At 43.3% G+C, this 23,013-nt stretch overlaps 1 protein-coding gene across 1 annotated transcript in view; it reads left to right on the top strand.

Annotated features, from left to right (window-relative positions):
• The first annotated feature begins 6 nt into the window (after positions 1–6).
• Positions 7–23,013, top strand: part of Setd3 (SET domain containing 3) — a 68,691-nt gene continuing 45,684 nt past the window's right edge. The window contains exons 1-6 of the mRNA XM_005343530.2: positions 7–87; positions 14,696–14,805; positions 16,668–16,760; positions 19,355–19,503; positions 21,338–21,410; positions 21,665–21,921. Of these exons, the coding sequence (XP_005343587.1) occupies positions 14,703–14,805; positions 16,668–16,760; positions 19,355–19,503; positions 21,338–21,410; positions 21,665–21,921 (675 nt within the window). The 5' untranslated portion in view covers positions 7–87; positions 14,696–14,702. The remainder of the gene's footprint in view (positions 88–14,695; positions 14,806–16,667; positions 16,761–19,354; positions 19,504–21,337; positions 21,411–21,664; positions 21,922–23,013) is intronic.

The following is a 23,013-nucleotide window of genomic DNA, read 5'->3' as shown; positions in this document are numbered from 1 at the left end:
CGCCGCCGCCTGGGGGGTTGGTTGAGGCGGACGGTGGGGTCCCGGCCTGAGCGTGGCGCCGCCGCTGCGCACAGGCGAAGCGGGCAGGTGAGTGTGGGCGACAGACTCCCGCGTGCGGCCCGCGAGCTGAGGGGACAGGGTTCTGTCGCTTCCGAAGCCGGACGGGCGGGCGGGCGGGCGCCGAGGTCCGGCGGACTGCTGCGGCCGAGCTCTCTGGGCCCGGGTGGCTGCGGTCGCCGAGGCCAAACAGGCCTGTTCCCTGAGGGGACTCGTGCGTGCCCGCCGCTCCCCTCCGCTGCTGGGACGTGGGCAGGCGGCAGGTGCAGGGCGCGGCCTGGGCGCCGCCCTCGGGTGCGGCCGGGGCCCGGAACGCGCGCGGGGCGCTGGGACTGCGTGCGGTGTCTGCATCCTTGGTTTTCCTTCCTCCGGTGGCGGCGGGCGCACGCGGCGTGGGGCCGAGGTGCCTCTCCCTGCAGCCCTCTGTTGCCCACCGGGAGCCCGGCCCCCGCTCCTTGTCCTCCACTGCCCGCTTGCAAAGGCAGGCATAGAAAATAGGTCATGTTTCTTCCCACGCACCCCTGGCCGAGGTCCACACGCGACGAGCGCGCTGCGAGGGAGAAGCATTCAGTGCTCTCGGAGTTTGCCATTCCAGTTTCCAACTCTTCCTTCTTGCGGCTCCAGCCTGGGGATGCGACTCTGCCTCTTCTCCCTGGTTGCCACTCTTGGAGAAGGAGCTGATTAGTGACGTGCGCCACTGGCTGCGGTGGCGGGGGGCCCACCCCCCCCCCCCCCACGCCCGCCCGTCGAGTCGGGAGAGGACGTTGGAGCGTTTCAGAATGACTTGGGGCATGCTGTATTCCATTTCTAAACGAGCATGGTGGTGTTTCCAAAAGCAAAACCACTCGAACGGGATGTTGACAGTAATTTTGCCTTGCAGACCCTCAGAAGAGTTAGTTGACTCTTGAGTGTTGGATCCGTTGTAGCTGAACTGCAACCAGGGAGGCTGAGGCAGGGGAGCATGAGTTCCAGGCCTACCAGAGCTACATAGGGAGATCCTTTGGAAAACTCAAAAACCAAAACCCAGAATTGGACACTGCAAAGTGTGGATTTCCATATGTAAAATGATACTGTCTCCATTTTTCCTTTCAATAGTAATGCTGAGGATATATGCTTTCAACAGTGACAGTCAGTTCTAAGTGCGTGAACCTTAAGAATACAGCAGTATAAACAGACATTTCCTCTCTGAGTTAGTCTGTCCAGATTCATTGGAGGCATTACCACAGTGTGTATCTGGGCTACCACCTGTAGAGGCCCACATTTTAGATTGGATTCTGGGGTGCTGTGATTGATATTTTGGTGAAATTCCAGTCATTTGTGAATGAGTTTTTCTTTGTCGTAAGCCAGAAACAGTTTGCAAAGCCAGATTCTGAGAAAGCTACAGAAAAGCCTTTCTGGGACTCCAAGTAACCTTGGTCCTTATCCTTTATCTCTTCTCTTTGTGCTCCTTTCTCTTGCTTGAGATCTTCCTACTATTTGGATCTGGAACTCTAGTCCAGTTGGAAGTGATTGCTGCCCCCCACCCCAATCACTGTATCAACACCTCAGTAGAGTGATTTTGGACTTGGAGATTTAGAAGTTTGTGTTGATGTGGGTGCCAGCAGTGAGTGTCTGTTCCTTTTCTGTATGTAAGTGTCCAGTGAGAGTCTCACTAAGAAAGATATGCTGTTAGCTGGGCCTTGTGGCATAGCTAATAGTAGCCCCAGCTATGCAGGGGCCCGAGGCAGGAGGATCTTAGGTTCAAAGCCATTCTGGACTCAGTGAGACCTTGTTTGGCTGGGGATATAGCTCAGTCATAGAGTGCTTACTGTGTGAGAAGACTTGGCTTTCATCTTCAGTACTACACACATTTAAAAAAATGTTATTGACTATCTTTTCTATGTAATACATATTTAGACCAAATTTAAAGATGATTAAACAATTTCTTTAGGAGCCACCTGGTAATGAGACAATGAAAAGGTTCTGCAGGCCAACCACTACAAAACTGTTTTTGTGTTTAGCTCTGTGATGAACAGTCAGCAACCTCCTGAAATCTTGATCACACTCAAAAGAGAATGGCAAAGATGACAGTGCTTAGCAAAATAGCAACAGAAACGGGAGGTTTGCTTGTAGGAAAACCTAATAGGATTCCCAGTATCCCCAGAGGTTTGCCTCCATCCCAACTGCTCCAACACCTTATATACAATGGGGTAGTGTTTCCTCTTAGTTTGAGTTGCTTGTGCATTACTTCCAATGACAATTACAATGTCCCTTGAATGCCAAGTAGCTGCTACACTGTATCCTTCAGTGAGTAGTCACCACAAAAGATTTGTACATGTTCAGCAAGGGTCATCTTTCCTCCCTTTGCATATTTCCATCTTTAGTTGAATTTGCAATGGAACATGAGCTAAGGGAGAATAGCTAAATGATGTATGGAATTTTGGTAAAAATGTGAGTGAAACGTCCTATGGCTTCTGCAAGCTGTATGAGGCTTTTCAGGTTTCTGAACGTGTTACAAAGTCTGGCTCACTTTGACTCATGGAGTGGTTGCTTGAAATGTAATTGTGTCTTTGTTGTGTGTAGTTTGATGGAAGGCTCTTCTTTAGAAAGTGGTTGCCTGATCTTGGCTACAGGGCATGATGATTCTCCAAGAACAGACAGTTTTTTAGTGTGTTTCTTCCTCTTGGACCAAAGTCCTGGGAATGGAGGCAAGCTGTGTTGCTCTAAAGAAGCAGAGTAGTCATTTATTACAATTAGATTACTCCAGTGTAACAATGACTGTATTATTCTCATGTTCTATAGAGTTGCTCTGGTCAGTTATTTGCTTTCTCTATTAGCTTACAATTTTCACTATTCTATTTGGACTCTCTGTTAGTGAAGGATGTTTGGAATTGCTGTGTGTCTTTTCCTTCTACAGTGAAACCAGTTCATACTAGTTTGTATTTAGCCTCTTGAGATTATTAATTATAGTAAAGGTCTCTTGCTTTTCAGGTTTTCCAGTTGGCACTTTTTTTGGTCTTATTTGGCAAAATTTATTTCTCTACATTAGTTCCATTTTTGTTCTAAAAATTGGAGTTGTTAATTATTTTGAATGAAAATGTCATTAATTCTGCAGTAATTTCTCTCCTGGTTAAACCCTTCTACCAACTTTTTGATTCTTAAACTTTATTTTTAAGCTTGCCGTGGGAGCCAGCACTTGGGAGGCAGAGGCAGGTGGATATCTGTGAGTTTGAGGCCAGCGTGGCCTACAGAGCGAGTTCCAGTACAGCCAGGACTGTTACAGAGAAACCCTGTCTAAAAAAACAAAACCCAAACCAAAAAAACTTACTGGTTTTGTGTGTGCATGTGGGCACGTGCCAGAATGTGTTATGTATGTATATCATGCCTGCGCCATGGAGGTCAGAAAAGGATTACCTAGAACTAGGTTTACCATGAGGCTTTGAGCTGCTAGATGTGTATGTCAGAGACCAAATGTAGCTCCTTTGAAAGAGCATAAAGTATTCTTAAATAAGTAGCCATCTTTCCGGCCCCCCATTGATGCATTTAATATGTTTATCTTTTAGAAAGAAGTTGAGACTTTAAAAAACATTAAGTATATTAATAGCTTTATGAAAAAGAATCTTCAATTAGAAGACTATGCAATAATAAAAGTCTTTTTTTAAAAATGTGTGTGTGGTGTGTGTGTGAAGTTTGTCTGGCAGCTTAAGCCAGGGATGAACCTTGTAGACCTCATTTCCACTTGGGAGTCTCCTCTAGGTTTTCGAAATAAACACATCATAAGACTAGGGGCACAAACATAGTTTTCAACAAGTTTCAGATGAACAAAGTGGAATATAATACTTATACATAAAGTTCAATGTAACGGCTTGGAAATTCTTTCTTTTCTCATTTAAAATACTTTCCCAGTAGTCTCCTGTCAGTGGAGACAAAAATTTTTGCTGAAGTTAGGCCTTTGAAAAGAAACTGAGTGATTTCTGATTACCAGGCCAAAGTGAATGTTTAATGTTTAATGAGGCAAGTCTCACCTCAGTAATGGGGTGGGGGTGGGGGGAGAAGAGGGCAGATGAACAGGACTAGGAGACATGTTTTAACAGTCTTTAAGGAGGCCTAATGGTTGTCTAGAGAATACAAGTGATTGGGTGTCTACAATAATGTTTTCCTACTTTATTTTTTATTGACAAGTAAAAATATCAAATACCTAATATGAAGTAATACTTGGTGTTCTAGGCTTATCACCGTCTGTGAGTCTGAGTTTCACTTCCTCTTTCAAATACTTGGGTTGAGCCCAGTGTCTCCCAGGCAAATGGTATACATCTCTAGGCCTTAATAAAAATTTTTAAATTTTGAGGTAAGGTTTTCATAGGTTGACTAGTGTTGTCCTTGGACTTTTTGTTTGTTTTTCAAAACAGCCCGGGCTGTCTTTGATTTCTCTATAGATCAGGTAGGCTTTAAACTAGAGATCTGCCTGCCCCTCCTTCTCAAGTCCTGGGATTAAAGGTGCGAGCCACCACTGCCTGGCTGTTCTTAAACTTTTGATCCTTTTGCTTCAGTTTTCCAAGGAGCTGGATGACAGATGCATGCCACCATACGTAGGTCTCTCCGCCACACCACACCACATACTCTCCTTCAAACTCCCAGTCTTCTCGCCTCAGTCTCCCAATTTCACTTCCCATTTTTAAAATTAGAATTCATTAAGACATGTTGTCATATTACAAAACTAAGAAAAAATAAAAATTGGGCATTAAAAAGTCCTCATTAAAGTTGCTTTTACTGTGAAGTATTTGCTAGTGACTAAAGAAGTTCTTTGTTAATTAGCATTGTCATGTCATCTAATTGACTTCTGCAGTTTTTTGACCTCTAACAAGACTGTGAAATGCAGAGATGTAGATAGAATTTGTCTAGTGGAGGTAGGGGTTTTGGGGGGAAGCACCTTTACAGGTTTTGTTCATGTCCTGTATACGTGGACAAAGCAAGCAAAATAGCCTTATCCTTGAAAAAAGCCTGAGAGAAAACCCATATGACCGTATATTTTGCTACTGCAAGAATATGTTTTCATTTTGAACATCAGAGATAGCAGCGAACCATGGCTGGTTTTGAGCCAAATCCTCAATATATGATTGGCTGTCAATAACTCCTTGGTTGAGATGTACTCATGAGGCTCTGGCTCCAGCTGAACTTAACATCTTGTATAAACTAACTTTTCTAAGCATCAGTGGCTTTCTCCTCTGCTTTGCAGAGGCATATGACATTTGTCTCATTACTTGTGGAAGATGCTCTTCTGAGTCCACGACAGTGTATGCTCACACCATGCATTTAGGATGAGGACAGTCAGGTTGGAAACTGCCACAATACATAGCAGGAATGGTATGGTTTCAGCAACCTGAAATGTTACCCTGAAACAACGTAACAGTAGAATTATTGCTTTCACTTGAACACTCATTGTTTAGTGTATGTAGCACATCTATCTTGTAGATGAGTTTACATAATGAATAGCTTTATTTGATCTCTCATCTTAAAAGCTATAGGGCTGTATCCCATTTATCTTTGCCTTTCAGATGAGACATAAGAATTGTACATGGGACAAGGGAATGAATTCTCTTGGCTTAAAAACAACCTGGACAACCTTACGAAACTAATAAGATCTTGAGTTGAGTCCAGGAAGGCAGGAGTCCCATTGAAGTGTGACTCCCTCAGAGTGTATCAGAAGGATTTTGCTGCCTTGCTCTCTGGAAGCAGTGTACAAAGTTGTTCACTTCTGGAAAGTGTGGGAGGGGCATGCTATAAACCTGGAAAAGAAAGAGTTTAAGGAGGACATGGAAACCATCTTCACAGAATTTGGACAGGTTACTCATAAGTAGGAGACTGCTTCAGAAGTGAGCAGGCAGGACTGGTGGTGGCCTGTCACTGAGCATAGGATCCCAGGTCTGAGTGGGATGCTTTCAGTCAGATCTCCAGAATTAACTTCAGGTTGTGCATTTGTCAGCCAAGCACAACTCACCTGCCTGTTCCACGTGTTTTCAGACTAGAATCAGATGGTGGCTAGTGATGCATTGATACTCAGTGGTGACACAATGTTGTGCCTGAGGGTTTACATAATCATCTCAATGGTATCTTCCAATCCTGATGCTCTATAATTTTAGAATCCAGAATCCCATGTTTGGAGTGTAAGTGGCTTAAAGGTGATGCAGCAGGTTACAGCTGTCCTGTCACCATTCAACACTGCTATCTTTGTTTTAGAGAGAGATAATAGAAGCGATTGTTCACGATGCCTGACTCCTTACTTTATTATTATTATTATTTTTAGATAATTTGTTTTACATATGGGACTTATGGGTATTGACTAGATTTCTTTATTTGAAGGGATGATATAGATAACAGAACGTAGGTGTTTGATGCAGTTTATAGAAAAGGTAAAGCTAATCTCAACACACAAGTACTGTTCCTGTGGCAGGGAAGCAGAGTGGAAGTCAGCTCAAGGCTTAGCTTTGATTGTTGCTTCTGAGGACATGAACAGTTATCAAAGAGAATGCTGTCAGACTGGATTCAGGGGCTTCCACTTTGCACAAATTGGTCACCCAGTCACTTAATTTTTCAGATGTCACCTGCTCGCTCAGATAATGGATTTCAGTGAAGTCTTAGCAGTGAGGGCCATTTTGTCAGTGACCAGCTGATATAATTTTGACAGAGACACACTCAGTCTTTTCCCCAAGTATAACACACAGTCCATTGTAATCAGCCTCCTTTTCCAGTTGTCAGGAAGTTGTGGATACCTTGCTGCTTTTTCAGGTGCCTCAGTTTCTCAGCATGCTCCTCATTGAAATTAAAGTAGTTAGACCAGGACAGGCAGTCTGGTTTGTCCCCTCCTGATGACCATTCTGACAATCCTCTGATACTTGCTTTAGGGATCACTAATCACTGATGGTGTCAATGAGTCTTGAGTTCAGGGTCCAACCACTCAGTGACTAGAAGCCAGGCGTTAATTTCAGTGTGCTTAAATTTAACAACAGCTTAAAACTGTTTGAAAAACAACTAGAATGGTTTAAAAATATCTAGAATTACTTTAGATTTATAAGAAATACTGAATTTTTTTTGGAAAGCAACTTTTTTTGAGTTCCCAAGTTCACATGCATACATATGATAGTCCAAATTATTCTGTAGAGATTAAAATTTAAATCTATGTTTGTATTGGTACTTAAGTAGCTACTGGGTCAAAATCAGTTCTCTCAAATGCTTGCCTTGGCTTCTTGATTCCTTTGAGTCTATGGCACACAGCACCTCCATTGATTCAAGAGTTCTATGCCAGTTGGTGAGTACAGAACTGTACCACACTGGTGTAAATTATTGTGGCATGGCATGCTGGGCCAAGCCAGTGTGCTTCTCATAACTGTGAGTTCCACTTCACCTGGCAGTGGTGAAGTCAAGGCCATATGCACCTTGTCACTGCTGTGTTCAGGTCAGAGCATGTTTCCCAGCCTGTTTCCCAACCCATCCTGCAGTCTGTATACTTGCATTGTGATGTTTGATTCTCATGACTTGCACAATGTTGGAGAAGATGGGGAAAGACATGCTTGCTCTTCTTTCTAGTCATTGGGCAGGCTTCACCCACTCAGGTGCATTTTACAGCTGGGAGCTTGGAGCAGGAGGAAGCACATGACTAGAACCTCCCTCCTTCAGAAGGTCCAGCTGTGAAGTTGGGTCAGTGCAAACTAAATTGAAAAGCAGATGATGCTGAGCTAGGTTCCTGGAAAATTGCCAAATAAGTACCATCAAAAATGTTTATTCTAGTTGTATTTATTTCAAAGCATCATTTTCAGGAAGAACTTATTAAAGTACAAATTTATATCCTTTCCATTTCCATTATGAATGGAAATCTTAAGTTTCTGCAACTGAATGCCTTCCATCACTATATATGAGCTGTACTGTGTAAAAATGAGCTAATTGTTTAGCCCCCCCACCCTATTACCTCCTTCTTTTTAGCCATGGTCTCCAAGATGTGGTCTATTTAATTCCCTGTACAGACTAGAATGGTATATAATTCAGTGGTGAAAATGGTCTGAACTTGTTGTAGTCGCCCCTGCTTGCCAGTCATCCATTTAACAGTTAAGACGTTTGTTTCTGTCTGTAAGGTAGGGAGATTGCTGATGGACTTGCAAGTAGTTTGTACTGCTTTTAGGGGCCAGGCTTGAGGATCTTGTACCTTTTAAACTTCTGGGTGGTAAGTGGAGACAGCTGGAGAGCACTTGCTAAGCTCTGCTTCTGCAGGTGCCTCTGGAGAGTTAAGTTCTGCCAGTTTGCTTAGCAGCGTTTGCTTCCTTCCTTCCTTCCTTCATCTCAAGTATTACTTACTGTTGTGGTTGCTGTTTGGTCTCTCTTCTGCTTCTCCCTGAGATAGTACATACCCAATTTCAGTCTAAACTTCAGGGCTGAGTACCTTTCACTTAGCTGTGTGCTATACAGCTAACATTTCTAATGAGCACGAGGGGGAGAGGGATAGAGAAAGCATGAGAGCATAGATGTTTAATTTAGCATGTGTTTCCATGAACATGTAGAGTGAATATTGGCAATAAATATTTGGTCTTTATAGGTGACTGAGTAGTACCCCCTTCCCCATACTCAGAGTGTTAAAGATATGCATGGTACCTCTTTGACATCTTTGTTAAAAGCTTGAAATTGGCACCCAGGTCAGCCGAATCACAAAGAAAATTATACATTATGATTATACATGGTGTGTAGAAAAGTTTTGAATCATAAGCATAAAGGGTGGATAGTCATTTCAGATCCACAGGGTTAGGGAAGTCACACAGCATAGATCATTTTTGTTAGTGAAAACTGGCAAGGGAGGATTGGATTTAGGAAACCACATTTCCAACTGATTTAGTCGTCCTTCTTAAGCTGTACACTTCCCTTCTTGCCCTTCGGTCATTAGTTACTTGGACATTTGGGGAATTATCCATGCAGCTTTGCTTTGGATGCGGCTTAGTTTCTGGCCTCAACTTGGAGACCTACAGGCCTGGCTTTTCTTAGTTTTGTTGTCCTTTACATTGGTCAGTGTCACCTAAACAGGGAGACAGGAGAGCTTGTTTACTCAAGCGCCCTTATGTTTATGGAGTCAACCTGGACGCTACAACTGGTCGATGGCTTCAAGCTTGAATCTGCTGCTTGGTGGCTCTGGTCTCTGGCCAAGTCACAGCCCTTCCTAAGCTTCCTTGCAACTGGACTCTGCAGCACTGGCTTTATTGGGCTGTACTGGCCACATGGATAGATGCATGTGGTGTTTGTAGCAAGTGCCCACTGAGTTTCCAGCTGTGTTTGGCCACAACTCTTCCTTTGATATCAGAAGCAATTTCCTAATTTCCTGTCTTCAAAGAGACTAAACACACGTACAGAAAATGTGAATGTATTTCTAGCTGTTCTGTTATTTAATGTCCTAAAGTCTTTTTGTATATGAAGTAATGATTTTCTGAAGAAACTCTTAAATCTGACTCTTGTTCCATGGTTAAGCTCTCCTCCACCCTGTGTAAATGCATATTTTTACATGAGAGTTGTCCTCATTCTTCAGTGGAGCTCATTAAACATGCAGTCTTTGTTTCATTCTGACTGCTTGTATGATTGGGTATGAAGTGCAAACTACTCTTGTGTTGAAGGTGTGTCAAGAGGTAATGGATCCTAGGAGCTATGATCTCAGCAGTAGATTTGGTGTGCAGCCTGAGAACGCTGAGAGCCCCATTGCTGAGAGCTCTGGAAACTATCTTTCGGGTGGAACAGATTATGAGATGGGCCAACTTAGAATTCTGTGCCTAGGGAGGTGTGCTCTGTGGCAACCCCAGCAGTTACTCTCCTTCCCTTCTGTAAGTGGATATTGTGTGTGTACTAGGGCTGACTGCTTCCTCTCGCTTAGATAGAGTCTATAGGACTGCAGTCCAAAGAGACTTACAAGAGACCAGATCCCAAGACAAATGAAGCCTTTATCATCTGTCCAAAGGAGTGACAGATGCAAGGAAGTGCTTAGAATTCCTCTAACGTCAGTGAGGACAATTTTTCAGGGTCTCAAAGTACGTGGAAAACTATACCAGAAGACAGAGGCCTAGATAAGGCATTACTGTGTTCCAGAACACAGACAAACCCCTGGAGCTAAGTAGTGTGAAGGATAGAATGAAGCCAAGCAGGTAGAGAGGGGTGAGGCAGTTCCTTCTTCCAAGACCTTACTGGGGAGGTCAGATGTTAACTTTGAGCTGTGGATAGACATTAAGTTGAGCAAAAGAAGCCCATATGGAATATAAGTCTGTGTATCTGAAGTTCAAAGAAGAAGAAACTGATCAAGAGTAATAGAAGTCAAGATAGTTAGCTGGGCGGTGGTGGCGTATGCCTTTAATCCCAGCACTGGGGGGCAGAGTCAGGCAGATCTTTGTGAGTTCGCAGCCAGCCTGGTCTACAGGAGCTAGTTCCAGGACAGTTGCCAAAGCTACACAGAGAAACCCTGTCTCAAAAAAACAAAACAAAAACAAAAAGAAGTAAAAAGTGTTTGATTCTCAAGATATCTGTAGACTGAAAATGCCTGGTGGGTATTTGGGGTACATTGGATGTTCTTGTGACTTTACTGGAGGTGATGACTGTGTGGCATATGGATAAGCCAGTGAAGCTGTGCACTGCGCTTCAGTTTTATCAGCTGTGAATAATGGTGGAGGTGACTGGAGTCAGAGAGAGAAGGGTCGCTTGAACCTGGCCTGGGAGGCTTGGAAGGCTGAACAGCCATGGGACATTGAAGATGACATAGGCATGCACATACACACAGGCTCTTCCAGTGGCTAAATTACTGGTGGGGTTTCCAAGTTTCGTCTTCTATACACCTGTACCTATTACTTTTTCTAAAAGCTAGTCATTTTTGAACATAACTGTTTGTATTGTTGTACTTAGCTGTACAGCAGTTACTGCCAAAGAACTCTATGATGCTTTCACATTACTGTGACATGGTCTCTCACATGGAACAGGCTTTGACATTTTCTGTATATCACCAGGGAATAGACACTTGGCCAGCAGCTTTAGGAACACAGGTTTTGCCTCATTAGAACTGTAGGGAGGATTTTCCTTGAGAGCTCAGTGTAGTGTCCTCTATGGAACAACTGCTATGTGTTGAGATCTGAGCTGTGGGCTTGGGGTTAGGAATATAAGATATAGAGTGTTTCCTCAAGGAACCTTGTGTCTGGGGAGAGACAGAAAGGAGTGGAGTTTGCATTAGTCTTTTACCACAGTAATTGAGGGACATTCAGGAAATGGCAGAACTGTGAAGGACAGAAAATTGTGACTGGAACACTGGAAAGGCTTTCAGGGATGCCTGGATAGGAGTTTCAAAAAAGCAGCTAATGAACAAGTGACTGAGGTGTTGTTGGGTGAGGCCTGGAAGGGAGCAGGTGAAGGGATGTACTCAGGGGTACAGGTCATCCACACTAGGACTGGAGGCCTCTGGCTGGCCTGTAAGGTACTGTGGAATGGGGTAATAGCAGGAAGGTTGGTTTTGTAGCTGTACTGGCTAGTTTCCTGTGTCAATTTGACACAAGCTGGAGTCATCAGAGAGGAAGAAACCTCCATTGAGGAAATACCACTATGAAATTCAGCTGTAAAGGCATTTTCTCAATTAGTGATTGATGTGTAAAGGCCCAGCCCATTGTGGGTGGTGCCACTCCTGGGCTATAGTATAGTCCAGGGTTCTGTAAGAAAGCAGTCTGAGCAAGCCATGTGAAGCAAGCCAGTGAACAGCTCCCTTCCATGACCTTTACATCAGTTCCTGCCTCCACGTTCCTGCCCTGATTGAGTTCCTGTCCTGACTTCCTTTGGTGATGAACAGCAACATGGAAGTGTAAGCTGTATAAACCCTTTCCTCCCCAACTTGCTTTTTGGTTATGGTATTTCTTTGCACCATTAGAAACCCTAACTAAGACAGTAGCAAAAGAGGAACTTGGTCAGGGAGAGAGACATAATGTTGTCAGAGCCTAAGCAGGAGATTTGTAGAATCAGGTTGCTGCAGACACTCAAGTGTGAGCCATGTGGTCACTGGCAGGGGATGTGGTCTGATGCATTCAGTATTTAACCCTGTTAGTCTGGAAAAGACCTCAAGCTCTTTGACCCTGAGATACCATGTGCTTCCTGTCTGTATATAAATGGAGGCAGTGTGGGAGTGGTGCTCAGTTCAGATTCTAACTTAAGCCTCTTACCTGATAGCTGATCTTGGACAGAGAAAGGATGTGAACACCCAAGGAGCTGATCTTAATCTGGTGCCTGTTAGAGGGCAGACTGAATATAGGGAGGTTGCTGTGGCTGCTTGAAGAATCCTTTGGAGGTAGGCTAACACCATGAACAACTGGAGAGTTTAGGGATAGTAAGTAAGTAAGGCCTCTTTATAGTCCTGATATCACCACACTACTTGGGGAGGAGCAGCATGCCTTTGTAGGCTTTTCCTGTTAAGAGTAGGTGAAGGGTCTAATAGCTCTTCCTCAGTGGTGCTGATCTTGAGTCATTTAGAAAGTCACAGGATAGCAAGTCTTGACAAAAGGACTGGAGGTAGAACCCAGTTGCATGTCACCAAAAGCTTGCTTCTGCAGTTCTTCTTGCCAGCCAGCAGGCCTGCTATATTTGGAAGTATGATTAAAACGTTATTATTACAGGCACTTCACTGACTTTCATTTCTTGCAGGCTGAGTTCTGTGGCTCTCTGCAGAGGTACTTCCATGGACCTGGGTGGGCTTGATTCTCAGAGAAAGGCTTGATGCTCTGTTCAGCCTATGTCCTTTTTCTTAGTTGGATGTCAGTGATAATGGAGGGGGAGGACCTACCTTCATCTGTCACTCATAGGAAGAGGTGCTTAAGCTGTTCCTCTTCCTGCACCCCATCTAGCTTTTGATGTTAAAGTAACTACTTACTTTTAGTTTCCTAACTATTTTACATGTTTGTATTGGTGTCCTTATATCCCAGGGTGACTGGCACCTAGTGTTTCACACTCTTACAAGATTTAAGATAAGTCACATGTAATTTGATACATTACTTGTGAAAGAGAAGACGGACTTCTTTGTAAAGAATGCTTTTTTCCTATTTTAGCACCTGTCTTATTTGTGTGGCTTTGGTGACAGTGATGTTAGTAGGGGAATCACATTCTAAACCTTGTCCTACCACAGTTCTCCCTATCAGGCAGTCATTTCTTTTTTGATGTTGCATATTAAACCCAGGTTGTATCCTCCACCACTGAACTCATGCCCATTCCTATCCCAACCCATTCATTTCTTTATTGTAATAAATGACCAAAGTAGGCATTTATCTCTCCCTTGAGATGGTGTAAGTTGTCATCCAGGGGCTTCATGAATGGGGCACATCACTGGAGTGGTTCATGCTATTATAATGAGCTTCTTTCCAGAGGATTGGGTCCATACTTCCTTTAGAAGTTCCAACACTCTCAGTGGGTAACTTTCCAGGCCTCCTCTCTTTTCTGTCTTGCTTCACCTGGCCCCATCTCTGAATGACCTGAGCCCTGCTTTCTTTAGACATATTGTCAGCTCCTTGAGGTCTTTATCCAGAATGTCCATTGTAATGTCATTGTTATGTCCTTTGTCACGGAATGTAATTTGTCTATGAAATATACTAGTCATTTCTCATATGTCTGCTGGCACAAGGTTCATGTGGCTAAAGTGCAAGGCTAGACAGACAGGAAACCTGTAAATGGAGACTGCTTGTTCGTTTCCTGACTGCCCAGATCCGAATAATCACACAGAAACTATAGTAATGAAAATGATATTTGGCCAGTGATTCAAGCATATTCCTAGGTAGCTCTTACATATTAATCCATTTATATTTATCCTTGTATCACCACCAGACTGGCCTACCGATAAGTTTTGGCATTCCAGCGTCTTTCTGCTTTGGCAGCTACATGGTGTCTCTTTGACTCTGCGTACTCTTTCTATATATCTCTGTTTGGCTTTCCCGCCTGGCTTTAATCTGCCATACCATAGGCAGTGAAGCAGCTTCTTTATTAACCAATGGTAATAAAACATACTCACAGCATATAGAGGGGAATCCCACATCAGAAACCCATTCAAGGCCAGGTCTACATGGCCTGTGAAGCTTATCTTCAGTGCCTGCACTTGCTTTCTGAAGCTTCTTGGATTTTCTATGGAACAAAATGTGGATATTAGACTAGCTGTCTGAAATGTTTGTTTTCAGTGTTTGGGAAGACTGAACTGTCACTGTGGGAAGGGGTTATTTTAAGGGGGAGTGAACAAGGATCTAGTATTTCTCACCGTATCATACTCTGTGTATGTGGGGTGGTGTGGTATTTGCATCAACATTATCCCCTTGGTGTCCTGCAGTAATGCTCTAGTGTACAGTGTGAAGCTCTGGATAGCTAAAACTTGCAGAGTAGAAGCTGCCTCTGCTGTGGTGTCATCAGTGAGAAGGAGTGCACTTTGACTCCTGAGATTGCCTTGTATGATTCTTTTCTGTTTGAGAGGCTTCTGGTTACTTACATATATTTTTACCCTTAAGAAAATTCAACATGTGTAATTGAGGTAAGATCTTAGCAGTGAAAGATGAAGATGCCCCCATGCCACTTCTGATATCTTGATTTTCTTCTTTGATGATATAACTTTCATTTCTTTGTCTTTTCTCTCTTTTTATAGTCAGAAAATGGGTAAAAAGAGTCGAGTGAAAACTCAGAAATCAGGTACTGGGGCCACAGCCACCGTGTCACCAAAGGAAATCTTGAATCTGACAAGTGAACTGTTGCAGAGTAAGTGTCCTGTTCTCCACCCCATCCCCACACTCACCAGCTGTGCTTGCCACATGTGACAATGCCTTTCACTCCTCTGCCTGTAGCAGGCTTATGGAGCTCCCTGAGACAAGATTCTTTCATCTTGTGCTCTGCCCTTCTTCATTGCCGGGGACCTGGGCATTGCAGAGCTTCCCTCACCGCAGTCCCCTCTGCAAAAGCTGAGATGTGGCTGCCTGTTAGGTCATGGAACTGTCGGTGTGAAGCTTCTACATCCCAGCCACGGACTCACAGACAAGACCAGGTCCCATTGCTCTTCAGCAGAGTGATCCTGTACAAACTGCTGAGGCTCAGTGCTATCAGGAAACACAGATCACTGTCTGCAGCCACCTGACAAGGACTGCATGAGATTTGATTTGTGAAGATGTATCATGTCTCTCAGTCCTAGGCAAGCCCAGCATGCCTCCCAGGGAGCCAACCTTCTAGAATGGCTCACCTTTATTTTCAGTGTGCTTACGTAAGCGTGTTTCTGGTTTTCACATGAAACCCAAGGCTTCCTAGTTTGAGATGAAGTGTCAGTACCTACACTTTTTTTTTATGCTAAAATACTTTGATAATTCTTGAATTGTAAGTTAAAACTGGTACTGCTGATGCCTTAGACATAACCATGATCTTTTGCCCCTCTATTTGGGTTGACCTTTACCCCTTATGTTTTATGTTATGTGACAGCTTAACCTCAAGTAAAAATGGAACATTTCCTCAAAAATAGAAAGCAACCAGTAGCCAGACCAGACCACTATCAAGTCTCTCCCAGGGTGCTTTGAGCTCCACTGCCCGTGCATCTCATCATTGTTCTCCCTCTCTCCCATCAGAACACAGGTGGCTCTCAGCCCTCACTCCTGCTTTGCTGTTACACTTCAGGGCCTCAGTCAGCACTTGGTGGGGGAAGAATGAAGTCAGACTGGTTAACCTGAAAAGTTAGGCGTCAGCACATAACCAGATCATGTTAATTATTTGCCACATGTTATTTCCCTTAGTGACATGGGGACAGTGGGTTTGGCAGGAGCATGGGAAGGAGACCGTCTTTAAGTTGGTATAATGTTTAATAAGGCGATGCTGCCAGGAGGCTGGCTGCCAGTGTGTTCCAGGACTGGTTGGTGTTGGCACTGCAGTTGAGCTTCTTCAGAAGGCTCTTAACATCTTTTTACATGACCGCATAACTCTTTTGTAGCTCCTCCAGAGTACTCGATGCAGCACATACACATGGATGTGAATGAAATGTTTGTCAGCTAATTGTCCTTATATCCAATTTAGCTGGTGTCCTTAGAGAGCCATTGTTCTGAGACTCAGCCAGAAAGGCTCCTTGAGCACCTAGAAGAGATCAGGGGTAATGTTTTTTTTTTTTTTTTTTTTTTTCGAGACAGGGTTTCTCTGTGGCTTTGGAGCCTGTCCTGGCACTAGCTCTGTAGACCAGGCTGGTCTCGAACTCACAGAGATCCACCTGCCTCTGCCTCCCGAGTGCTGGGATTAAAGGCGTGCGCCACCATCGCCCGGCTCCGGGGTAATGGTTTTACATTTTAGCTTTGCTTTCAGATTTTACCTGTTTACAGGTATATTTTGAGGAGAGTTATTAACAGGTGGAAACTCACATGAGGCCACTGGGCTGAAGTTAAGTGAGGGGCATCCTTGGGGATATAGCCATTTTATGCTTTGAAAAATGTACAGAATATACCCACCCACTCTCTATGTCACACATATATTACCCTGACTGCAGTAGGTCTGTCCTTGAACATAAGCCAAGAACAGGATGGAAACCTTCCTTCATCTTTAGACTAGTTGGTTAAATTGGAGGAGTGTCTTACTCAGTGGCTTTCACATTACAGAATGCAGCAGTCCTGCACCAGGCCCAGGAAAAGAATGGGAAGAGTACACTCAGATCCGGTCTCTGGTTGAGAAGATAAGAAAGAAGCAAAAAGGTAAAATTGTTGGAATGATGCTGTTGAGGGGAAGCTGGGCATAGGTTAGTTGCTTCTGAGTGGTAAAGCCTCAGGTCATTGTACCTGTCTATAGAAAGATGAGACAGCCACCCTGAGAGGCCCCCAGAGACGATTGTCCACTTGAGAGTGAAAGACGCTGGTGCTGAGCTATAGGGGGAAGCATTTGTGCCTGGGAGCTAAAATGGCATGGCTTTTATTCAGTTTTATTTTATGATATGTGTATGAGCCTTTTATTAACTCTTTTTCTTTTGACATGTCAAGTGGTGTTGATTTGGTTGGTATCTTACCAAGTGCTTATGATTGACTCTAGCCCATCTTTTGTTTCTTAGAGACAGAGTCTTGCTATGTAGCCCTGGCCAGCCTTGCACTAATGGCAGTCCTTTTATATCAGCCTTTCTAGTTGCTAGGGTTGTAGGCATGAACCACCACATCCAGCCCTAGTCCTCTTGATTAAGAGATAGTTAAATTTCTTAAGCTGTGTGAGTTTATATTTTTTTTTTTGGGAGGGGGGACTGTGCTGCTGAGGACTGAACCCAGGGTGCATTCTAAGTATGCCTTCTACCACTGAACTACACCCTACTCCTTTTTTTTTTTTAAGGTTTGCTTTTATTTTATTTGTGTTAATATTTTGCCTGCATGTACGTACGTGTACTAGTGCAGTGCTTGTGGAAGCCAGAAGAGGGTGTCAGATCCCCAGGAACTGGAGTTACAAAGGTTGTGCTTCACCATGTGGGTGCTGGGAATTAATTGAACCTGAGTTCTCTGGGAGAGCAGCCAGTGCTCTTAACTGCAGAGTCACTGAGTTGTCTCTCTAGCCTCTGCACCCTACCTCTTAAGCTGTGTTTGTAAACACAAAGGGCATATTTGGTAGCCATCTTAACTATTCTTAGCTAAGTTGGCAAATGGACTGTCAGTTTGAAAAGCTTTTTCAATATAACTGTTGTTGTTGTCCTGTAAAGCATAAGAAGATTGGTATGCACAGCTACATGGAAGGTAGCAGAGAAAACAATAAGGAGCGCACATTGCAAAATATGAGAACCTTCTTTGGAGTCTGAAAATAAGATGGTTGCTTTTCATTTATCTGAAGTAACCAACCTGTTGTTGTATCTGCACACTTGTCTCTATAGCTCAGATGACACGGCATAGAGGTGTATCAAGGATGGGCAGTGATGGCACACGCTTTTAATCCCAGCACTCAGGAGGCAGAGACAGGCGGATCTCTGTGACTTTGAGACTAAACTGGTCTACATGAGCTAGTTCCAGGACAGCCTCCAAAGCTACAAACCCTGTCTCAGCCCCTTCCCCATCCTGCCAAAAAGAAAAGAAATGTGTCGGGAAACTTCCCAGGGAGGTGAAGTGGGTCTGTGCCTGTCTCCATGCTAATAGCATGCCTCTTTCCCCACTCTACCAGAGTGTGACGGTTATTTGAGTGCATGACTTCTCACCTTCCTGATTATTTTAAACTTGATGGCAAGTCCAGAAAAGAAGGGGGCTGAGATTCTCCTACCCAGATGGAACACTTGCTGAACTTTATTGTGTCAGGTCTTCCCTTCTTTCTTCCCACTTGCTCATCTTTACCCTCCTCCTTTCTTTTAATTTTTGTATTTGGTTTAAAAAATAAAATATTCCAGGTAGAGCTATATATAGTTCCATACTGCTCTTACTTTCAAGGTATTTGTTTTTACCAGGAATGTTTGTATTCCCCATAAGCCCATATAACTATAAATACAAGCACAATTATATATAAATTCACATAAATACTGTTGTGCTTGAGTTTAACTTTTTTCTTTAGTTATGCTTTATTATTTTGTGTGTATGAGTGTTTTGCTTTACATATATGTAAATGCATCATGTGCATGTCTGGTGCCCATAGAGTCCAGAAGAAGGTATCAGATCCTCTGGGATTGGAGTTATGAGCCACCATCTGGGTGCTAGAAATTGAACCTGGATGCTTTTTGAAAGCAGCCAGTGCTCTTAATTGCTGAGCCATCTCTGCAGCCACATGCCTGGCTTTTAAACACTCATGGTGTTTTATATGTGGATACCTTCAGATCACACTCATCTAGATTCCTCTAGTTGCTGGTGTTAGCCCTGTATCTCTATGTCCTTAGTTTCAGGCCTGCAAAGCATCCTTATTTCTCCCCAAGCACCATTGCACAGAGACTGATTTTATGGATTAAGTTTTGTGTTAAGGACATTGTGACAAGCGAGATGACATATCAGACTTAAGAGGAAAGCCGCTAGCTATGTGGCAGATCTCAGCCACAGTTGTTGTAACTAAGTCTTCTCTGCCTTTGCCATTAATACTATCTAGTAGAGGCACCTTGTCTTCAATGTTCTTGTCACATAGTATCAGGATGTACTTCTCTGTGACTGGCAGAGAGTTTGGGATTTTAATTCCCCTTTCCCGGAGCTTGCTCAGGTATGTACCATGACTACCTGGTGATTAATTTTGATTATTTCAAGGTATGGGTGTTAAGAGCCAATGTGAGCTGTGCTCTGCCTGTATGCTCTAGAGCTGTGTGATGACATGTGACCTAAAGTAGCTCTTGTTTCCAACATGGATGATATAGGTCTGTCTGTTACTTTTGATGGGAAAAGAGAAGATTACTTCCCTGATCTAATGAAATGGGCCTCTGAAAACGGGGCTTCTGTCGAGGGGTTTGAAATGGTTAACTTCAAAGAAGAGGGCTTTGGTTTGAGAGCAACAAGAGACATCAAGGTGAGTTTATTATCTGTTGGTCTAAGGGGATTTAAGTGTGTTTGAACCATTGCATAGTATTGAGATTGAGCTCAACATATGGGACAGAGACACCAAAGGTTTGTCTAAAGCTTTGTGGGTACATAGGCAGCATTCCCTATCCTTGTGGGCTGCAGTCCCTTTAGTGACCACATAGCCTGTGAAGAACCTCAGTTTGACAGCATTCTAAGAGTCCTGGCAGCTCATCCTCTAGGGGAGATGTGTCACTAGCCCAGCCTTAGAGCCAGGCGTTTATAACCCTCCACGAGGAGACGGTAGAACGTGCCTGATAGGATTTTGAGAGTCAACTAAGGAAAAGGATTTGGACTTACTGTGGGAGGAGAGCACATGGGATCCTGTGATTGATGGAGGTAAGGGAGGCAGTGTGGAAGTTGACCCTTGTTCTGGATAACTGAAAGTGCCACTCATGGAAATGGCAGCACCATAAACAGTAGGGAGAGGAGAGGAGAGCTAGACATCTGGAGAGATACTTTTGAGACAGTCTCTCTGCTCCTCAGTCCTGCTGTCCTGAAGAGGAGGGATGTAACTTAGTCTCTTTTTGCCAGTTGGGGATAAGGAACTGGGCTTAGCCTGTGGGTGCTGGTTGCTCAGGGTGTTCATCTGCTTTGTGCTCCCCACCTCGTGCCTTACAGGGCAAGCTCACATAAGGGGTCTGTGGGGAGCCAGTGTGCCTGTGACTTGGTGTGAGCATCTGCCTGCTTCTCAAACTCAGCAGGTTATATTTTGAGTGACACTTTTATTATAGTGTTGTATCTTTCAGTTGGTGAAGTTGGGTAGAGGAAATGGATATTATTATTTTGGTCCCCTTATGCCTCCAACAGATTTTTGGCCAAGCTCTCTCCATTTTTCCTCACAACTCTGGCACTTTCGATATCTGTTGAGTACCTACTGTGTAAGGGATATTCATTTGTTATTATGCCAGATTTGCGGAAAAACAATGAGTTTTTTCCCTGTATGATACTTACAATCTATAGCAGGGGACTAAACAGAAAAGCTTTGAAATATTAGACTCTGTCAGAGGCAAGATGCCACAGGCTTTTTTCATGTAACAGGTAAGAAGCCTCATTCATGCCAGTACTGCCCAATATCTTAGCTGTGGCCTGTCTTGCGCTTTTCTTGGGAACATGTATCCTCACATTCTGGAGGCTAGAAGGTGCAGGTTTATAAGGTGCTGTGTATTGGGTTCTGTGGAGGCCCTTCTTCCTAGTTCTCACCTGACCCTGTCCTGGTCCTGTCCTTCATGATAGAGCTCTAGGCTGGGTTATGCAGTAGACATAAGCACAGACATACACAGTCAAATATCCCCATATATATATTGGGAACAGAATAGTGAGGTCAAGGACATTTGTGGGCTGGTACTTGGGCAATGTTGTGTTTGAGTCCCTGTGCAGCAGAGATTCTGCTCTGGTCCATGACCTCAGCAGAAGAAGCACTTTACTTGTAAAATATGAGGGTAAGGATTATTTCATTTTTATAACTTGAAAGTATAGCAAGCAGTAAAACATACCTTTATGTTCTACTCCAGATGTTTTACTTGCTTCAAATTAATGCTGGAAGTCTTGTTTTGTTTCATCAGCATAAGGACCATGTAGTGCCAGTTTTCCTCCCAGAAATAGGATTTTATGTTATTCTTCTACTCATTTAACTACAGTACACATATGAATATTTAAAACATACCTGATTTCTAGAAGTGCTGATATATAGCTGTGTTGTATTTCTTGTGGTTGGCTTTCTGACAGTAGATGTGGTTGAGATCATGTTGTGAGAGTCTACTGTTTTCTTATTTTTTCTCTAGGCAGAAGAATTGTTTTTATGGGTTCCACGAAAGCTACTGATGACTGTTGAGTCTGCTAAGAATTCAGTATTGGGTAAGAATAATTTGTTTAAGGCAATGTACAAGCTGTATAAATATATAAAATTTCATTCCTAATGATAAAAGATCATCCTTGGTTGTTTTTCAACTGATGATATAGGTCCTCAAATCCATATTAAATGTTTTCCATTTTATGTCCGAAGGATGCATGTGACCTTGGAATTTTGCGCTGTGGTTTTTGCATGTTTAAGTGGTGGCTTTTTAAAGGAGTTCATGACATTTATATTGCTAACTTCTGGATTGATTCAGGGCCCCTATATTCTCAAGACCGAATTCTCCAAGCCATGGGAAACATTGCACTGGCCTTTCATCTGCTGTGTGAGCGAGCCAGCCCCAACTCTTTCTGGCAGCCGTACATTCAGACTCTCCCCAGTGAATATGACACCCCTCTCTACTTTGAAGAAGAGGAAGTGCGATGTCTTCAGTCGACACAAGCCATCCATGATGTCTTCAGCCAGTATAAAAACACAGCACGCCAGTATGCCTATTTCTATAAAGTCATCCAGGTGAGCAGGTGGGGAAGAATGGACCTGCGCATGTGTGCCCATCTTCTTACAGGTCCCTAAGCACTTTGCTTTTAAGCTAAAGGGTATTCAGGTACCTTTCTTTTATCATTTCCATATTTGCAGAACTACTACCATATAGTTTTAAGTGTATCTGGCTTCATCAGCATCCAGGATCAATACAAGCAGCAGTTTCTCACTGACTAAAGTCACTGAGCTTTTTGAAAGTGAGATTATCAAGAGATTTTATAGGCTGTGAACTTTATGGGATATAAAAAAGGTCCCCTGTGTGTTGTATTTCTAGGAAAATTAAAATTGATTTGTAGGGGCTGGAGAGATGACGCAGAGGTTAAGAGCTGTTGTTGCTTTTGCAGAAGAGCAGGGTTCAATTCTCAGCACTTACATGATGTGTTACAGCTTTCTGTAATTCCAGTTACAGGGAATCTGACATCCTTTTCTGACTTCTGTGGGCAGAAGGCACTCATACAGTACATGGACACACATTTAGGCAAAACATTCATAGATAAAATGGATAGATTTATTAAAAACTGAAAACTTAAAAAATTAGGAAACAAATTGGTAAAAGTTAAAAAAATTAATTTCTACTCTATTCATTAGTTGAAAAAAAATGACAGTTATGTAAACTGCAGGTGATTTGCTTATGTTTCTCAAAGTGTACGAGGTATTATATTTTAGGGAGTTCTAAGTGGAAGTGTCATACACAAATCTCTGGAGGGTTTATTTTGGCTTTCTGTGTTTGGGGGTCCCATCACTGCTTCAGGAAAGGATAGAGCCAGTGCTGCAGTGCCCGCCCTGAGCTGAGCAAGTGTCTCCTCTGGACTCCTTTGCAGTACTCAGGTCCACTTCTGTCCTGCTTCACCTTACTGGAGGATAGGAATGGTAGCTGCTGTCCCTCCCTTTCATTGAGCAGTTTGGCAGCCTGAATTGGACTGGTGTGGCTCTTTTAGAGATCATCTGTCCATAGTGTTTTGTTATGCTTTCTAGATGCGGTAATTGCATTTTATTGCTTTATGGAATAGTTTTATGCATTACTTTATTTTTACTTATTTATTTACCCATTTTAAAGATGACTGT

This window comes from Microtus ochrogaster, chromosome 1 (assembly GCF_000317375.1).
Source record: "Microtus ochrogaster isolate Prairie Vole_2 chromosome 1, MicOch1.0, whole genome shotgun sequence".
In the NCBI taxonomy this organism is placed as follows: domain Eukaryota; kingdom Metazoa; phylum Chordata; class Mammalia; order Rodentia; family Cricetidae; genus Microtus; species Microtus ochrogaster.
This window is presented reverse-complemented; position numbering and strand designations above follow the sequence as displayed.